The following is a 20,796-nucleotide window of genomic DNA, read 5'->3' as shown; positions in this document are numbered from 1 at the left end:
AATTATCTGTACTTATGAGTTGAATTTGAAGCATAAATAAAAGTGTAGCAGTTAGCTATCCAGGCCATGTGCATTGTCATCCTTTGACAAAAAGTAGGGCTGCTGTCCCAATCCAGATCGATTGAGGGAGGGATGAATCACATGATAAATTTATAATATTTATTGGTGGAAATAATATTTTGGTTCTATTGGTTACAAAATTATTTGTTTTTGTTCCGTAATTTTAAAAAATAGTATTTATTTTTTATCTCATGATAATTGTTATATATTTTAACAAAAAATATTACGTCTTAATTACAAAAGCCTCATCTATAGTCCAATAACTTTCAAAAGTTAGTACTTTTAATCCTAACCACTTAAAGGTCGTTTGCCCTTCTCGTTAAATCTCTGAAGGAAATGTGTCATGAGATCAAAAGAGTTATTTTTTAAATTTATGGGACCAAAAGTGATAATCTTGTAATCAATAGGATCAAAAAGCGAAAAAATACTAAATTGCGGGACGAAAAATACTACTTTCTTTTTTTTCGATAAATATAAATTTTATTAAATAAATGGTAGTACATCGGTACTATACAACATGAAAGGCTAGGCAGTCACTCGACAGGTCAAGGGATCCGCCATAAACAAAAAAATATACAAGTACTAATAGACGGAGGTAAATCAACACTAAGTATCTGTTGTCGGATATCCTCAATAATAAGTTTTCCTACGGAAGGTGCCCCGCGTATTCCTCCATCAAATCATCGAAGATTGCGCTCGCGCCATACATGGTATACAAAAGAGCCAAATAGTGCACGATAAGAAGTCGAAATACAATATTTTTTCCTCGCCACATTTTTGTTGCCCATAGAACGTCAATGCCCCCATGGATATGTGGGAGAGTATGGAGGATTTGTGGACAATGAATATCCGTAATATGGCGCCATTGCCATTGCTCATCCTCAATTACAGTTGCAATTGTATCCATCAATTGAGTATCCATGAGGTAATGGCCATGTGGAAATTGCTAAATAAGTGGTTCCAATTCATGCCAAGGGTCATGCCATAATGAGAAGGTAATCCCATCCCCAGTTCGATACTCGAACAAAAGGTCGAAGTAGGGGTCGTAGGCAAAGAAGTTTACGCCATCCCCAAGAACCGCCTCGTTCCGGAGTCGTCTATATCGTCATATCCCCTAAACATGTATGGTATATCCAGTGCACTCATATAGATGATCGATCACCGCATATAACTTTCCAAAATTTGAGATCCATGGGTGCACGGTTAAGTGCAAGAATATCCCAAAGCCCCTGAGCTCCTTCATCAATGGGTCGAAAAACATGCTCCCAAGCTACCTTAGCATATTCACGATCAGATGTACACTGCCATAAGAATGCCCGTAGTCTCTTCTCCACTTCTCTTATAACCCCTTCCAATAAGATAAAAGCAGAAACCCAATAAAAAAAAAAAAAAAAAGTGTGATTGGTTAAGGACAAACTTGGTTTAGGTAGGAATTTTCTCATCCTAATTACATATAAAAGTTGAGGATTCAAATTTGACTTTCCACTCAGATCCCACCAATCAATGATAATGATAGGTTTTATTCAGGAATAATTTTTATTTGAATTCAATTTAATTATATTACAAGTAATATTGGTAGGTTCCATTCAAAGGCGGAAATTTCATCTGGTTTGAAATAAGTCAATTTAGTTGTTGGCAGTCAGGGAAACTCTTATTCACATTGAATTTTGGTTGAATTAGAACTAAATGTATGATATGCGTAATACACGTTGCGTATGACCGGTATACATTTCAAAAAAGGTGATTAATCATATGATAAATATATTGCAATTACTTTATAATTAATTTACTCCGATCAAACTTGATTTGGGTTTAAATATCTCGTGCATGACTTCATCACTTTTGCAACGCATTAGAAATAAATACATGGTGAAAAAATAAGTAACCTGTAAAAATTTAGCTGGGGAATGTGCGTAACTGGTGGAATAGGTTTTTGACTATGATGGTTGTGATACAATACGGTGACAAGGATACGATATGATACCAACATAGTGATATGAAAAATTTAATAAAATTATGACACAACACGGCACTAATACAATTATATGTAATATATGTTTTAGTATATATATTTTTAATTTCTCATAAAATTAAAATATCAAAATAAAATATAAAATAAACATGCTTTACATCTGAATTCTTAACCAAATGTAGTTTAAAAAGTATCCATAATCAGTTTATTTTAAAAAGTACGCAATGAAAAAATTTTAATCATCCACATTAGTTAAATTATTTTGACCATCTCTTGAATTTTTAGTAATTTCATCCAAGAACTTTTAGTATTAGAGGAGTGGATTAATTTTTTTCATTTTCTTATTAAGTCAAAACTATTGTTTTTTTAAGACAACCTAAAACTTTTTTGAAATTATAAAAAAAATAATCCTTAAGCATTTCTGACACCTGTTCGATTTTTTTTTCCTCATATATACTATCCATGTATCCGACACATGTCCGAACCGTGTCTATATCTGTCACATGTTCGACACTACACTGAATAATTTTTTAAAGTATCCGTACGTCATATATTTCAGGGTAAAGCATCTTTTATCACACATTTGTGTCCCACAATGACATTAATGATGTTACACCCAAGATAGTCGTGTACACTTCATCAACAACCAGTGCCATATTCAACAACGAGACTCCCGATTATATTTTTTATTGTAGACTCTATTTTATTTTTTATTCCATTCAATATAAATACGTTACGTGTATAAATCAACGTGTGTATGTTGAATGGAATACTGAAATTCAATCTATGTTCCGGCAACAGAAAATTGTGAAATCTTAAAATTGTTTAAGAAGATGATTGTTATATAGGAATGAAATTTAAGTGGGAGTGAAACAAATTTAAGAACGGAATAACGATAAAAAAGAAATTTTATTTGAATAGTATTTATATGATTGGTATACATAATGAATTAGAAGGCAATGAAATTGTTATTCTTTTTAATTGATTTCATTCACATGTATATATATATATATATTAATATGTTGACTGCATTGTATAATAGTAAAATTTTAAAAAATTACTTATAGAAGGTTATAAGTAATTTATAAAATATCTTATATATTATTAAAGAAGAATATATGAAAAAATTTACTTATTTACTTAAGAAATGATTTATTGATCGAATCTACACATAGATAGTATTTTCTGCAATGAAAATTATATTAATTTGGACAATTAAATGAATTAATCTATTTAATTATAATGCTATTACAATTACGTGTCAATACTCGACCAAAGAAATATTTTGAATTAATAACAATAACAAATAAATATCCAAATCAATGAATTAATATTTTTTGTTCCTAGTATTGTTATTAATTCAAAATAATTTTTGAGTTAATAAAAGAAACCATACTCGGTAAAATACTCCGAAAAATATTAATGCCTTGTATAATATAATCACAAGGATAATTTTGTCAAGAAAACAAGAAAAAAAAGGTCCACTCCCGACTTCATAGGAATAGCTAATACCATGTTCTAATGATGGAATCACCAAGGAAAAAGTATTATTTTAGTCCGCCAAGTATGTCTAATTTTAATTTTAGTTCAATAACTATGTCCATTTTTGTTTAGGTCCAGTAACTTACAAAATTGCTTGATTTTAGTCCTCTGGCAAATTATCGGACAATTTTACCCCTATGCAATTTTTGAAAGGCAGTTTTAGTCCATATGCACTCATAGGTAAAATTATCTGAAAATCTGCCAGAGGACTAAAAGTAAGCAATTTCGTAAGTTACTGGACCTAAATAAAAATGGACATAGTTATCGAACTAAAATTAAAATTAAGCATACTTAACGGACTAAAATAATATTTTTTCCAAATCACTAATGCCTTTCTTGAAGGAATATGAATTCTTATGGAATCGCTATTTCCTTTCCTTTACTTATACCTATATATAAGAATGGACTTGAGAATATAAATTTTATTCCTACTCCATTCCTATAAACTAATCATGGCCTAAAGATATTATGAAAAGAAAGATGATAATAGTTGACGAAGAAGTATATATATTAAAATTTTATTTTTTCTATTGTGTTTAAGAATATCAATTTTTTTTTTTGGATAATTATACTTTTTTTCTCTGAGATCTGGTGTAATTACACGTAAACCTCTTGTGGTTTGAAAAATTACATATAGCACCCCTGAGGTTTGTCTTCGTCTAACAAATAAGTCCATCCATTAGTCAAAATTCACTGAATTTGTTTATATTAATTAAAAAAACTGAATGAAAGTAGGTATTTACCCCCAATTGACTAATTACTGACTTGTTACAGGTCAAATAATTTTTTTTGGACTAAACTACCCTTATAATGGTGAAGATATACCTCTTCATATGCATTAATGTGTAAAGACATATGAGGATAATTTTATCATAAAAAGATTTATTTGACTTGCAATAAGTCATTAGGGGTTAGTTTAGATTTTTTTTTTTTTTTTTTGTTAATATAAGCAAATTCGGTGAATTTTGACTAACGGGGGGACTTATTTGTTAGACGGAAGCAAATCTCAATAATGCTAGATGTAATTTTCCAAACCATAGGGGGTCTACGTGCAATTACACAAAACTTCAGAGGGAGAGTGTAATTATCCCATTTTTTTTGTGTTGGGTTGGGCCTTCAAAAAACTGGGTCGTCCCGAACATCATCACTATAGTCAAGTACGTGCTGGGTGAAGGAGACTCAATTGAAACTTTAGTTGTTGTCCCGATTGATTTTCATGTGGGACTTGGCGGGTTCTTAAGGTGGTTGTGGTAGAAGAATAGTGGGTGGTGTGAGTCGCTAGGGGAATCTGACGAGGAAGAGACAAGGTGGTTCAGTCAATGGGGAGCCAAGAGCGAAGAGGGTACCAAGAGATGAGGATTTAACACTAGTATATCTTGGTGGAGGTTGTGGAGCAGCCCCATTGGGAATAGTGAAGGCTGTATTGTGGAACCGTTAGGTGTTGGGGATGGCATTGGCAGTTCAGAAGCTTTGAGAGACTCTCTGAGAAGTTGGTCTTGCAGTGGTGTTTCTTTCAGAAATAAAGTGTGGGTAGTGGCATTTTGAGTAGATTTGTAATAAATTGGAGATGTATGGGGTCTGCATGCCCGCAGTAGGTCGGGCAGGTGGTCTTACTCTGATGTGGAAGAAGGATGTAGCTTGTCAACTATGTTCTTTCTCCTGGAATCACATTGATAGTGATGTAATAGATCAGACGGGGACTAGAATTAGAGATTCACTGGGGTTTATGGAGAGCCGAAGGTGCAGGGTTGACAAGAAGTTTGGAAAAACTCGTACTTTGTGGCTGTGTGCCAAGGACTTCAATGAAATCCTATTCAATCATAAGAGAAAGGGAGCACTGAGACCACTCGTGGCAGCTCAGTAATTTCACACAGTGAAACTGTCGACAATCTCCTGGAATGGTGTGGGCTCGGTTGGATAGGGCGTACAAGGACGTGACTTCTGTTGCTTCGGAGTACAAGTGGGAGTCACATTCAGCTCCTCAATCTTATCATAGCGTATAGATTTTGGATATAATGCCACATCAGTATTCAGGTCAGCTGCGCTGGAAACCTCTATTTCATTTTGAGAGTAGATGGTTTCAATCAATGGAACGTCAAAAATGTGGTCCGCAACGCGTGGCTAATGAATTCAGAGGAGGATGTACACACCAATCTTTGACTGAAAATTCAAGCCACTCAACTTGAGTTGCTGTGATGGAACCAATAGGTTTTTGTTCGACAGTAGAGAGAGTTGAAGAAGTTGGAGCAAAGGTATGCGAGGTTAAAGGGGGCAGTTGGATACTGCTGCATATCAGGAATTGCAACAAATAAGAGAGTAGATAGTGGACATCGAACACCAAGAATTTCTAAGGTGGTAGCACAGAGGTAAAGCTCATTAGTTAGCTGATGGGGATGGTAATACGAGGTTTTTTCACTCTAGGGCATCGACAAGATGAAGAGAAAATGTTATCTCCAGGCTAATGGATGCTTAGGGTATTTTGCGTGATAAGGAGGACGACATTCAGGAATTCTTCTAGAGTATTTCCGGTCCATTTTCTCATCTGTTCGACCATCTGACACTGTTATGAGTGAAGTGTTGGTTGTAGTGCATCAGCGGATGACCCCAGAGATGAATTCTACCCTTATTGAGCCATTCACAACCGATGAAGTCAAATTCCCTACATTCAGTATGTCCCCACTAAAATCACCCCGTCCAGATGGTATGCCTCCGTTGTTCTTTCAAAAATTTTGGGATATTGTTGGATTAGTGTAACTAAAATTGGGCTTCATATTCTTAATCGTCAAGTATTGCTGCATAAAGTGAACTATAGTCATGTCATATTAATTCCTAAGTGTTCTAACCTCCAAGTAGTGTCTTAGTTCCATCCAATTAGTTTATGCAATGTCATTGTAAAAATTGCCTTTAAAATGCATTGTTAATCGCCTTAAAGGTGTGCTAGACACTATTATATCCCAAACTCAATCTGCTTTTATCCCGGGTCACTTGACTATTAATAATGTACTTCTTGCATTTGAGTTAAATCATCATCTTAAATTCTCATCTCAATCACAAGGGATAGTTGTGTGGCCCTAGAACTAGACATGAGCGAAGCATATGATAGGGCTGAATGGTCGTTCCTTAGGCATGTTCTTCTTAGATTAGGTTTTGAGTGTCAGTTTGTTAAATCTTATCATGTTATTTGTGACAAGTGTTTCTCATTCGCTTACCTTGAAAGGATCCCAATTTGGCTATTTGAAGCCAGAATGTAATATCCATCAAAGCTACCCATTATCCTCCTATTTGTTCATTTTCTGTTCAAAAGCGTCTTGTATTTACTTCAGCAGGCTAAAAGGAGTGGACGTTCGAGTGGGGTGTCAATAGCGGCTAGTACACCATGGATATCTCGTTTGTCATTTGCCGATGACAAATTTGAAAGAATAAGTATGGCCTGAAACTTGGTAAAAATGCAACGGAAGTATGAAAATAAGCAAATTTAAATTATAAACCGAAAGGGAACTAGTCCTTTAATCCCGGACATTCAGTACTCAACAAGCATAAAACAAGCTTGAAACAAAACAAGTGGCTTCTGTAATAAAGAGTGACGAAAATGTAATCACGAAATTTTACCTTTCCGATTTGAGGACTTTCTTCAAGCTTTTCTCCTCCAACCTCATGCTCACACAAAGACCAACGAGATTTCCTCTACGTCAAACACACACTACACCACAAAGTGGTCTACACCAAACCTTGCTAGAGGTAAAGTGTATGTAGTATAGAAACTTGATTATATTATTAACTTAGTATATCAAACTCAAAAGGACCTTACTCTAACTTGAAACTAGTTCAAGAAGAACAAGAATAGAGAGAAAAAAGATGGAGAATGAGAGGTAAGGATGGTAAGTTTTGACAGGAGTGTTGTCTTTTGTATCATATATAAATAACATACACTCAAGCCTATACACTATAGACACACACAAGAGACATCTCATGTACTTGTTGTAGGTATACATGTATATATTGCATGTCAAGTCAAAAATAGGTACAATATGTGTCGCCATAGTACACTACCTACTAGTACCATAAGTACTCAAACAACAATTCCCTCATCCTTAAAATCTCATATATATATCACATATAAATATATATATATATATATATATATATATATTTATATTCAGGCTAGGACTATACATATTATCCTATTGGGCTTAATTCAAAAATAAATTAAACTATAGGCTTGGGCCTCCGTAGAGTTAATCCAATCAATTCTTAAAAGCTCAAATGGAATTTATTTGGTCTTATCAAATAAATCCTAATCCATAGCCCAATTAATTAATCTATCAAATAATTTAACCTAACCCAATTTATTTAATCTCATTAAATTACCAAGTCAAAACTCTAATCAATTGATCCTATTAATTAACTCATCCGGTTTAATTAAAATTGATCTTATCAAATAAATTAAACATAAACCAAATTTAATTAATCTCATTAATTGAATCCTGGACTTCCCATCACATGGGTTCTCCCATTTAAATGATCATACCATTTAATCTCTCGACTTAATTTAAACTCATTAAATTAATTCATTCCTTTTAAAATTAATTCATAATTAATTCTACTACTTTCTTGAGTGGTGTTTTGTGTGACTCTATAGGTTCACTTTTAACTAGACTTGAGCTTGTGTCAACATACAATTTAATTGGCAATATATTTTGCATTTAATCGCTTTCGGTTAACACTTAATCCAAAAGCACCCGTCACAATGGGTGGTCGTCTAGCAACGGTCTATGGTACTAGAAAATAGGTAAAAATGGCGTCAACCTTAAGGCTTTCGAGTGTCATACAGGTACGGTCTTCCATCGGCCATCTCTCGGTCTTAGTTTAGGACATGAAATTGATCATTTATTCTCATCTTGGACTAGGCATATATGCTTAATATTCTGATTATGTTTCTCCACTTGATTAACATAGAAAAGCACTTTCCTATTTAGTCAACCACTGTGGCCACAGACTCCCGAAGCACAACGCACATCTGAACGCATAGAAAATCACTATCATCTCATCATAGGTGACGAATCCTCTCTTGGAACTCACCAATCTTAATACACATCTGACTGCACTAGAATAAGACTTATAATAACCATATTAGAACATGGTCATCTTTTACCAGGCCCTAGATACAATCGTTGCATATATGATACTGTGTGGATCCTCAAATATGAGGATTAAACCCCATACTATTGGACCCGAGGGGTTTAATTCATACAGACCAAACCTCACGGGCTTCCATATGACGACTCTCCACGGTCAGTTCAGTCAACTTGACAACCTTTGTCAATCACCCACAAAAATTGCATAGACATCATATGTTTGTCGCCTATGAAACATGACAAACCATCACTGGACGCAATATTTAGTGCAAGTCTCAATAGAACCCTCAACACCCATTCTCGGGGCTCTCGACTTGAAACATTTCAAATCCAACCTCGAAAGTTAGTTTCATAGTTGCCATCAAATTCGCAAACCAACTTCATTGGGTTGATTGGTGATCTGTGGGCTTTGTTGCAATGTATGAAAATTACATGAGTAAGAACAACAAAATAAGGCCAAATGAATGCTTACTCTTATTTATTAATTAAATATTACAAAATAAAAAGAAATTATTTAAATAGATTACAAAATAGCCAATCTAATTAACTTTCTAATCACCTATTCTAACAACATTGTCATTTTGTAAGGCTAAAGTGGATCAAATAGGGGAAATTTGATGATTCTTTTTGTTTATGCACACGCATCAAGGTAGGAGGTGAATTTGTGCAAGTCAAGTATGGTGGTGAGAGCGGATGGCAACCATGTTGGTTCGATTGGTCGGCAGTCATGAAAATACTTGGATTTGTCGGTGGTGGCGAGGAGGTTTCGGGGGGGGGGGGGTTAGTAGCAGCAGGGACCAAGTGTGGAGTAAAATTAATGATTGGAATGAGAAGTTGTTATCCCAGGCAGGTAAAAGGAATACTTATTAAAGTTGTTCTTCAGTACATGGCTACATATACGATGCCTTCTTTCCGGTTGCCTAATTGTCTGTTAAGAAGTCTAGAGTCGGCGGCATCAATTTTTGATTGTACAATCGAGGCGAGATATAGGCTAATTAGGTTGCTCGACAGAAGTTGTGTCAACCGATGGCTGAGGGGAGACTTGGCTTTCGGGATCTTAGGGATTTTAACACGGCACTGCTGGTGAAACAAAGGGTGAAGTATCACCTCTAATCCAGAGTCATTTCTTAGCTAGGTACTGAGAGCTAGGTATTTCCAGTTGTTGACGTTTGGGGAGGTAGGGTTGGGTATGTTAAGTTGTGAAGATTGATTTGAAGAAATCAAGGATAACCCGATTCAACTTAGAAATCCCAAGTTGAGTTGGAGAAGGATAACTCGATTCAACTTAGAAATCCCAAGTTGAGTTGGAGAAGGATAACTCGATTCAACTTAGAAATCCCAAGTTGAGTTGGAGAAGGATAACCCGATTCAACTTAGAAATCCCAAGTTGAGTTGGAAAAGGATAAGTCATGGCTATATAGACTACTCTTATTAGCATTGTTTTGTAGAATAGAGTAGAGAGAAAAAATCGAGAGAAAGAGTTGAAACGAGAGTGAGTGTTGTCTTCACGTGTGGTGAAGACTTACATACTAGTGTGTGTGCGTTGTACTCCTCAATTTTCCTACTCTTTGAGTGTTTTCTCCTGGCTTGGTATCGCCCCCAAACGTAGGATTTATATCCAAACTGGGTTAACAAATTTGTGTGTCTTTTATCGCCTTCATATTCCAGCTGTTGTCCATCTTAACCCGATCCATTTCCTAACAACTGGTATCAAGAGCTTGGTTCAAGGAGTTAAGATGGAGGGAAAGTTTCCAGTCGAACGGTTCAATGGTTCCGACTTTGGATTTTGGCGTATGCAGATGGAGGCCTACCTGTACGGGAAGGACCTATACGAACCACTTGCAGAGAAGTCCGAGAAGACGAGTGATGAAGAATGGAAGGTGCTCGATCGAAAGGCGATGAGCGCAATAATCCTGTCGCTCTCTCGGAATGTCGCCTATCATGTGAAGGGAGCGAAGAGCACGAAGAAAGTCCTACAGACTCTTGCCGATATGTACGAGAAACCCTCAACAATGAACAAGGTCATGCTGATGAAGAAACTATTCAGGTTGCAGATGGAGGAGAGGAAGTCGGTGGCCGATCACCTCAATGACTTCAACCAACTCACGACACAGCTGGCATCTGTGGATATCGTGTTTGATGATGAGGTAAAAGCATTAATTTTGCTCTCATCTTTACCTGACAGTTAGGATGTGGTTGTTACTTCGGTAAGCACTTCGTCTTGGAAGGAGAAGATAAAGTTCGACAACATCAGGGACATGATGTTGAACGAGGAAACCCGTAGAAAGCAAACGGGTGGATCATCTGGCTCTGCACTACATACAGAGTCCAGAGGGAGACCTGACACACGGGGTAAATACCATGGAAGGTCAAGGTCCAGGGGAAAGAACAAGGGTAAGAAGGAGATGGTGTGCTGGAACTGCGAGATGGTGGGCAACAAGGGCAAGTGTGGAGTAAAATTAATGATTGGAATGAGAAGTTGTTATCCCAGGCAAGTAAAAGGAATACTTATTAAAGTTGTTCTTCAGTCCATGGCTACATATACGATGCCTTCTTTCCGGTTGCCTAATTGTCTGTTAAGAAGTCTAGAGTCGGCGGCATCAATTTTTGGTTGTATAATCGAGGCGAGATATAGGCTAATTAGGTTGCTCGACAGAAGTTGTGTCAACCGATGACTGAGGGGAGACTTGGCTTTTGGGATCTTAGGGATTTTAACACGGGACTGCTGGTGAAACAAGGGTGAAGTATCATCTCTAATCTGGAGTCATTTCTTAGCCAGGTACTGAGAGCTAGGTATTTCCAGTTGTTGACGTTTGGGGAGGTGGGGTTGGGTAGACAGTCATTCTTGACATGGCGGAGTCTTGTGCACTTTTAATATTTATTTCAATTTCAACTTTATAATTGAGAAGAATAATTTAGAAAAATTAACACATTTGATCCAATCTCTATTAAAATACCAATTTCACTGGAAAACAAAAAATATATTTTATTTTTCTTTTTGCATGACTACAACACAAATATTGACATGCATGCTCTATTTTATCGAGGATTTGTGTTATTTTTCATACTTATTAAAATTATTTTAATAAATTTATAAATAGAACTTTCAAGACAAAAATAATAACTGAAACGTAGACAAACAATCGGTATAATATACAAATGTTACTGCTAATACTAATCAGAATTATTATGACTTTTCACCTTGAAATCTTTATGTATGCATGATATCTATATTAAATTTAAAAGAATACATGTATGTATATGTTGGAGAAGAAATATGAGGGGAAGAATTGATAAATAGAATAAACAATAGGGGAATGGATGCAAATAGGGGAAATGTCGGGGAGGAAAGTACAATATCAGAAAGCTACACAGTTGGAGCAAATTATGCGCCCCCACAAACATAACGACCTTTTCCCTTCAAAACCGCTTGCCACATTCGATTCTCTCTCTTCCCGGTTCCAAGAACTGGATTGAATACTTGAAAATTAAACCCTCAATTCGTCTAACTCCGGCGCCGGAAATTAGCATTGAAGCATGTCTGTTTCGGATTCCGAGACCTCTTCCCACGGCGGAGACTACAAGACTTTCCGCCAAGTCAGCCGCGATCGTAAGCCACGCCTGACCGTATTTCTCAGTTGCTTATTTGATATCTCTCTGTTTTTCTTTTTTTTTTTTGGCCTTTTGCTTTCTCATGAGCAATGCGAGTGGCAAATGAACAACACTCTATAAGTTTTTCTTGAATTAGTGCTATGCGATTATCTCTACATTGTTCTGCATTTAGCATGCGTTTTACGGGAATTAGCAAGGGAAATACATAGTTCCAAATACTACGCAGTTTTTGACTTAAAAATTTCTCTGGTCCCTAAGAGTAGAGAATCATATCATACTGAATTAGCTTGGGAAACAGATCCAAATTGCCTGTGGAATGAGAGCTCTGTAGATATTGCTGCTTGCAATGGTAATCTGCTTTACAGGATTTGTTGTTTTATGGCTCTATTTAATTGTTTTTCACTTCAGAAGTTTATAAGATATTGTTCTAGTATTTGAAATGATTGTTTTGATATAAATCTTTTTAGGATTATTGTATGAAATGCTCCAAACATCCAAACCGGGAGATTCAAGATCGTCGTGGAAGGTATGTTTCTCACTGCACTTTACGACTATTATCAAGCAAACTTTTGAGGCTTTATTATGCTCAAAGCTTTTGTCCTTATACAGAAGATGGTTTTACTTTTCACAAGTTTGGAATAGAATTAGTTCATTGTATTACTGCCTTCAGCATTATAAGATACTTGTACTTCAGCAGTCTCTTTCTTTTTTCTTTTTTTTTTTTTTTTGGTACAAGAACTTCAGGTCTCTGAGTTGTAATAATTTGTTTTATAAGCAAATGAATAAACCATTTTAAGCATACTTGTTTGTCTTTAATTTAGTTTCTTTGGCTGTACAAATTTGTGGTATATATAAATAGAATTCTACATTTGCACTCAGGAGGAATGCATTCTATATATATGGAGGTAGCAGAATTATGGGAACAAAAGATACTGAGTCTGAGTCAACATGCTGAAAGTTAATTGATTATAAAACCCTATACTATTACACTCCTTTACCATGTTAAGTTCATGTGTTTGTGTAAATTGTTCCTAATTGAGCTACTAATAGAAACTTTTGTCAATACTGTGCTTATTTTGAAAGTGGTCATAAGAAATAAGGTGAACTGCACCAAGTTATATGGAAGTATATTGACTTTGTCTCACTGCACTACTTCGTATCTGCTCCAAAATAAATTCGGTGGGAGCACTTTCAGAAATGAGAGAATGAAGACAATATTCTTTAGTTAGGATGGTGACTATGTGAACATGCAATTTGTCCCATATTAGTCCCTTTTCATTCTTCTAGGGCACATGCCATAGTTATTTAGCCATCATGCTCCAAAAAGATGCTTGCACAAGAAATGGAGTTAGTTTATTTTGTTCATGTTCTAATTGTCCTATTGTTTTGCCGTTCTTTACTGACACTAAACCCCTTCTCTTTTGGCCCTTTAGTTTTCCAATATACCCTTCTTAGCAACCTGGTTTCTGTTCAGGTACTCATAATGGATAAAGTTACTGTAAGAGTAATGTCACACTCGTGCAAAATGTCGGATATAACAGACCAGGGAGTTTCCTGTAAGCATTTGTAAAATTATGTTTCACAAAAAAGCTATATGTTAACTAGGGTGAATCTTTTGCGGTCTTCGCAATTGGATTTCTGTCCTATAATAAGGAATTGACAGAATTGAAAGAGCTTTCCGTACTCCTTTTTTAATTTGGCAGAACTGGAAGATCTTAAATTCTTTCCGGAGAGCTCTCAATCTTCATTTTTATTTGTGAATTTTTACCCTAATTTCAGTTACTACGCTACCAGTTAGGATATAATATGATATAATTCAGTGTGACATGAAGTCAGTTGTAAGTTAATTGTCAGAAAATTCAGATATTCGTATTACATTTTTTAGCTTCATATTGATAGCTCTATATCTTTTTCATTTTATTCAGTGGTGGAAGACATTTTTAGAAGAAGACAACCTCTGCCTCAACTGGATGCCATATACTTCGTTCAGCCTTCCAAGGAAAAGTATGGCTGTCATTGAATCTTTTCCATCTTTAGGCATTACTATAGTGAGGAAAAAGCAGCTTATATGTGTTTAACTTCAACTGAAATGTTTTGACAATTTTATATTCTCTTCTACTATTTTATTGGTTCAGGAAAATGTAAGTTAATTTTTAACGGATTCCTCCAACAACCCTGTGTTAATATATGATGCTTTACTTTTTTTTTTTTTTTTTTTTTGAGAGGATATATGATGCTTTACTATAACTTCATTTGTTGTCATTCTCTATACTGTGTTATCTTACTGAAAATAACTATCCGGTTACCCTATTTTGACGTCATTCCAGGTACTTGTGTTCTTGATTAATATTTCCAGTTATTAGAGACCTGTAACTTTTGTTTCAAAATGACTTATAATAATATAGGGACTGACTGCTTAGCTTCAAATCCTTTTCAGCGTGATCATGTTTTTGTCTGACATGTCAGGAAGAGAACCGTTGTACAGGAAGTATGTCTAAGAAATCTTTTATCCCAAAAATCAATGTCCATTTTATCTTCTGTATGGAGTTTGAGTGCTTCCTGTTTCCTTTTGATTTTTATGTGTCTGCAGAGCATATCTATACTTCAGTACACCTATACAAAAGGACCTTGTCAATCGCATTAAGAAGGATGCTAGTGTTTTACCACGTATTGGTGCACTAAGAGAGGTTAACAACTGCTCATTTTGCCAGTAAATACCTATATAAGAACAGATTTCCTTTTTTTTGGGAAAAAAAGAAAAAAAACAAAGAAACTGAAACCTTTGGAAAATTGCAGATGAATTTGGAGTACTTCTCTATAGACAGTCAGGTAATCGATGCTTCATTTTTCGTCTTTATTTTTTGTTCTTATACTTTGCACAGTGGAAACGTAAAAAGCAGCAAGCTCAAAAGTAGGATTAAGTCTTAACCGAAGAAGTTTGTACAGGGCTGCTGTTTTGTAATTTTCACCCTCTTTTTTTCTTTCGAAAATCATTAATATCTTCTAGAATTGAAGAGGTTCAAATTTTCTCCCTTAACAAATTTATATTTGTCATTCTGTCCCACTTTTCCTACTTTTCCTCCTCTTTCCACCATGTTTCTTTCTTGTTCTACTTCTTTTCTGATTAAATTAAATTAACTTTTCAGACTTTGCAAACTACACTTATCCATATATCGTAATTTTCTATTACTTTATATATTGAAGAAGTATGCACACGCAGATTGGTGATATGTGCCAGTATTTATTATTTATTTCCACAGCTTGGTAGAAACTGTATCAGCATAGCAATTTTATTTCCAGGGATTCATCACAGAACATGACAAAGCACTTGAAGAACTCTATGGTGATGATGCTGAAAATTCTCGTCGATTTGATAGATGCTTGAATGTAATGGCCACAAGAATTGCTACTGTTTTTGCTTCATTAAAGGTACCAAAAGATCATCATTTATGTTTTAGCCAGACCCTTCAACCTTCCTCTACATCCTGAAGTAAGGAATGAACTGTTGATCTGACATGAAGCTGCCTTTGCCTTCCTTTTCTGTCGGATATAGGAGCCAAGTGCTATTTCTTATTTACCAATAAATATCAAGAGCTAAGACTGTCATATTTCCAAAGAGTCTTGTTTGCAGAAAATTCATTTTTAATATATTGGCAGTATCTCTATGTGCTTTGTTTTTCTTCTATTTTAGATAAGATGTAATGTATTAGATCAAGATGTTTAAGCCTTAATTTAATTGGTTGGAAAAATTACCTCTTACTCCAGTATAATCTTATATAAAAATTATGGAAGTGCCATGCAGTTTTGGTATTTTATTTATTTTAGTACAGTTGTGAAACTATCTTTCTCGTCGATCTCTGGGAGCAAATATGTGAAAAGTATGGCATCTCTCATTCCACCTCATTTATCGTCAACATTTGGTTAAGGTTTCATATAATTTCCTACTACAGGAATTTCCTTTTGTGCGGTATAAAGCAGCCAAACTTGATGGTGACTCAATGACTTCATTTCGTGAACTAGTTCCTACAAAGCTTGCTGCAGCAGTTTGGGACCAAATTACAACATATAAATCTTCCATTCATAACTTCCCGCAAACAGAAACATGTGAATTACTTATAGTGGACAGATCAGTTGATCAGGTGTCATAAATTTATCTTGACAAAATTCAACCTTATCCATTGGTTTGTTCTTCATTTTTGTTGCTTTTAAATTCATGATGGTTTGCTGTTTTAGATTGCTCCAGTCATTCATGAATGGACCTATGATGCTATGTGTCATGATCTGCTTAATCTGGAGGGGAACAAATATGTGCATGAGGTAAATGTTTGTGTCTGAACACTATTTTCAGTTCTTTAGACTCTTCAGGTGACATATAATGGATGTTAGGTTCCTAGCAAATCAGGTGGTCAACCTGAAAGAAAGGAAGTCCTTTTGGAAGATCATGATCTTGTCTGGCTTGAGCTCCGGCACACTCACATAGCAGAGGTATTTACTCATGCATGAAATCTTTTCCTTTTTCCTTCCTGGAAGTGGCGTATGTAAATCTCCTTTGTCAGTTCTTAGATGAGTCGTCTGTAAATGGTTCTCTCACCTTAAAATTTTCAGGCTAGTGAACGGTTGCATGACAAGATGGCAAACTTTGTTTCAAAAAACAAAGCAGCGCAATTGCAACAGAGGTTGGTGATTATATATGCACATTTACTTGTTTTGATATGAAAGTATCTTTCCCACTGTAGTGACTGGACTTGAGTGAGGACCAGAAATTGAGAATAATAGTATTCTCTGGTGTTGATTGGATTCTTTTTTGCATTCAATCGAGTTTCTAGAGGTGGTATGTCATCATTATCTATATTCCATTTTGTTTATTTGGAACTATAATTGATTGACAGAGTATGATAAAATTATGTGTACAGACTCTGTCTTTAGAACAAGACAAAAAGTTTCTTTTTTTCGGAGGATTAGTTTTAGTCACATTTCATTCAGTTTAAAATATTACAAAGTGTGGCTTCATTAGAGCTTCATACTTGCTAGTGAGGAAATGAGGTCTTCATATAAGTTTCCTCGACACCCTCTGATTTTCAACTTTTCTTCTATGTAGAGACGCTGGTGAGCTTTCCACTAGAGACATTCAGAAAATGGTTCAAGCTTTGCCGCAGTATAATGAACAGATGGAGAAACTCTCTCTCCATGTTGCGGTTGTTTCTTCTTCATTATATCTACCAATTATTTCCTCATTCTGTCAGTGCAGTCCTACTGAAGCATTCAACCATATATCATCTGACCTGAAAAACAACTGAAGCCAATAGAACTTCCATTTCTTGAAAGTCTGAACACCCAGCTAAATTACCTAACCAATTTTGGGTTTACGTAATGTTTTTCTGCAATTGTGCATTCTAATTTTCCTTCTGATCATCAAATGTACATTTTTAGGACCAACCAAATAGAAATGTTTGAGAATGATTATGAGGACAAAAAAAGAAGCAGGCTTCCCCAGAAACTTCAAGAAATGCTGATTTTGTTTCTCTTTGAATCAGATTGCTGGAAAGATTAATCAAATTATCAGAGATACAGGTCTTCGAGAACTTGGACAACTGGAACAGGACCTTGTATTTGGTGATGCAGGAACAAAGGAAGTTATTAATTTTCTGAGAAAGCAGGTATTATCTTAATAACTATATTCTGATATGCCACTAGCTTACATTCTGAACTCTAGTATGAGAGATAATTATTTCTTTACCCTGCAGGAAGGAACGAATGAGAACAAGCTCCGGCTTATGATGGTTTATGCTGCTGTTTATCCAGAAAAGTTTGAGGGTGACAAAGCATTGAAACTCATGCAGGTTGGAAATGCTTGTTCACCTAATCGCATGTAACGTGCGCATGAGGCATATGGGGACTCGTCATTCTTTATATATGTTCTACGACTTCTTTCTTTTCCTTCTGCATGAAAATCAGGTCCTGATAGTCTAGTATTCATGAATTTATCATTAGAGTGAAAAAGTTTAACTTAATCAACTAGACTAACTAGGAAATCATTTTAAATTAAAGGAATACCTTCTCTATTTAGGATTAGATTTTATGCAAGATAAAGGCAATTTTCCATCAGATATTTCGTTAAGACTTCTTTTGAAAAGATAGTAGTAGATTGATCCTGATTATCAGTTTTGAAATGGGTTTCTTTAGTTGCTTTCCGACACCATAGATGATTAATGAATTCTTGCCTTCTACGGTTCCCCAGAACTGTAAAAATGTTATAAATTAATTCATATGTAAATTCTCAAGTTCCTGTCTCACTGGCAATTGTGGAGGCCCGAGATCATTCAATGGATGGGTAAAGGTCCCAAAGCAAAGTGTTGTTAAATTTCTGAGCTGTGGGAGGGACATTTATACCATGTCATATGATTGGTGGCCTGTATCTTATAAACAGAAGCTTCCAAGTGATACAACCAATATAGCTCTGGCTAAATTCGTATGGTTATTTCTTGTGCTTCTTCAGTTGGCAAAATTATCAGATTCGGACATGAAAGCTGTGAAAAATATGAAATTGATTGAGGGATCTGATTCGAGAAAGAGTTCAAAAGGGACTTTCTCACTTAAGTTTGACTCAGCAAAGGTAAATGTGTCTGCTAGAATATGCACTTATTTATTTATGCACTGAAGCAAGGTATGGGCTAAAACTGAGACCTGACAGTCACTAATTTCTTTTGCTTATTAGAGGAAGCATGCATCAAGGAAGGATCGAACAGGAGGAGAGGAAGAGACGTGGGCACTATTTCGGTTTTATCCCATGATAGAGGTTTGTTTTAAGATCATATGTATATGTTTCTTTAGTTTGAAAAGCAAATTCTTGCAATCTCTTTCGGGCATTGCCAGATTTTTTACTCAGTTACGCAAATTTGTGATAGAAACTACTGAATATATGGACTAAAATGAGTTTCAATGTAAGAAAACACTCCTTCCCCTGTAAGAAACCTGGAAGACAACATAAACTTATAAACATTATTCTTTTACACTAATTGGGCAACTGGTTGGTAGCATTGCATAGAATGATCAGAGTTACTTGATTTCTTTCTCAGGAGTTGGTTGAAAATTTGAGCAAAGGAGAATTGGCAAAAGATGAGTATTACTGCATGAACAGTCCTAGTCCTCCCAGTCATGGAACCCAAGGGAAAACTGGAGCCTCACAGAGTGAATCAGTTAGATCTGGGCAATCTAATGCACAATCTATGAGATCAAGACGAACTGCAAACTGGGCCAAATCTAAATCCTCCGATGATGGATATTCAAGGTAGACACACCCGGAGCTCTTTCTATGTTTTGGTTTCTCATGAAGTTATTGATTGCTTTTAGAATTAATATCCAGTATATGATCCATATAATATTGGTCTGTCATTCGGTAGCTCTTCGTACAAGTAAAGCTATGGTCCCAAACACACAACTCATAATGACATTTATCCTCCTGCTATGATCTCTAGTGATTCAGTGTTGAGAATTACACCTAGTGAATTGAAGAAGATGGGCCAGAGGATTTTTGTTTTCATAATTGGTGGGGCAACAAGGTCTGAGGTAATACGACTACACTTTCATTTTTCAGCAATTATTATACATTGTTGGAATTTTGAAAACTTAATTGTTGGTATTTGTCCTCAGCTTAGGGCTTGCCATAAGCTTACAGCAAAATTAAGGAGGGAAGTCGTCCTTGGTACCACTGGTTTGGATGATCCATCTCAATACATCACGGTAAATATTGCATTCCCTGCATCCGATCCTTCCCCCCCAACAATCATTTAATAGCCAAATGCGAATATTTATCACCATAGATATATATATATATATATATATATATATATGACAACACAGGACTCTGAAAACAAACAGATGAATGATACTGCTCATAAGGTTTGAACTGACATGCATTTATGTAACTGATATTTTGAAACAATAGGTATATAATTCCCTTCTTGTTTTCTTATTGGATGTTACTCAGAAACTTAAGTCCTTATCAGCAAAGGAGCTCTCAGTTGATGACATTAAGATCTGAAGGTGTTATGGTATTTGTATGTCAGAGTTGTGCCGAACACCAGGTTAATCAAGTTTCACCGAAATTCTTCTTAATGTCGATTGCTTCATCGTTTTATTTCTACTTTTCTCAATGCTAAACGTGTGAACAACGTGTAGGGTGAAATCCATATATGAAGCAGCAGCCAAAAGGATGAGCGTTGAATTGGGTGGAATGCCAAGAGAGAAGTGAAATCCAATCTTTTGTAGTGTTCGTCTCCTCCAAGAACATGATTTAAACTTCAATGTAATCAAGAATTGCATTCCCTTTAGACATCCCAGAAACTATGAGTGGGTGGGTACAGTCTGTTCATACAAAACATGTGTTAGTTTTGTTATTAATTTCAAACTGATATATTCATTAATTTCAAATTGATATAAATAGTCTGATTGGTATCTGAATTTTCACCATTCATT

At 35.5% G+C, this 20,796-nt stretch overlaps 1 protein-coding gene across 5 annotated transcripts; it reads left to right on the top strand.

Moving 5' to 3' along the window:
* Positions 1-12,115: 12,115 nt before the first annotated feature.
* On the top strand, positions 12,116-20,790 carry LOC105173234 (protein transport Sec1a). 5 transcript variants are annotated; one of them, XM_011094917.3, is made up of 22 exons: positions 12,116-12,319; positions 12,789-12,847; positions 13,796-13,877; positions 14,247-14,325; positions 14,759-14,809; positions 14,912-15,008; positions 15,118-15,150; positions 15,622-15,750; positions 16,272-16,460; positions 16,555-16,638; positions 16,708-16,806; positions 16,927-16,997; positions 17,420-17,516; positions 17,856-17,978; positions 18,066-18,161; positions 18,818-18,934; positions 19,037-19,117; positions 19,398-19,609; positions 19,797-19,887; positions 19,972-20,061; positions 20,309-20,405; positions 20,500-20,790. In XM_011094917.3, the coding sequence occupies exons 1-21, from the start codon at positions 12,247-12,249 to the stop codon at positions 20,360-20,362; spliced, it is 2,007 nt and encodes a 668-aa protein (XP_011093219.1). In that variant the 5' UTR covers positions 12,116-12,246; the 3' UTR covers positions 20,363-20,405; positions 20,500-20,790. The 5 variants fall into 5 exon arrangements, with proteins under 5 accessions (XP_011093219.1, XP_088731962.1, XP_088731963.1 ...); XM_020697691.2 differs by lacking the exon at positions 12,116-12,319 and adding an exon at positions 12,326-12,670; XM_088875836.1 differs by lacking the exon at positions 13,796-13,877 and having other exon boundaries at positions 12,238-12,319.
* Positions 20,791-20,796: the final 6 nt, after the last annotated feature.

This window comes from Sesamum indicum, linkage group LG11 (assembly GCF_026168435.1).
Source record: "Sesamum indicum cultivar Baizhima isolate 11 linkage group LG11, ASM2616843v1, whole genome shotgun sequence".
Lineage (NCBI taxonomy): Eukaryota > Viridiplantae > Streptophyta > Magnoliopsida > Lamiales > Pedaliaceae > Sesamum > Sesamum indicum.
The sequence above is the reverse complement of the archived record's forward strand: the minus strand, read 5'-3'. Positions and strand labels throughout refer to the sequence as shown.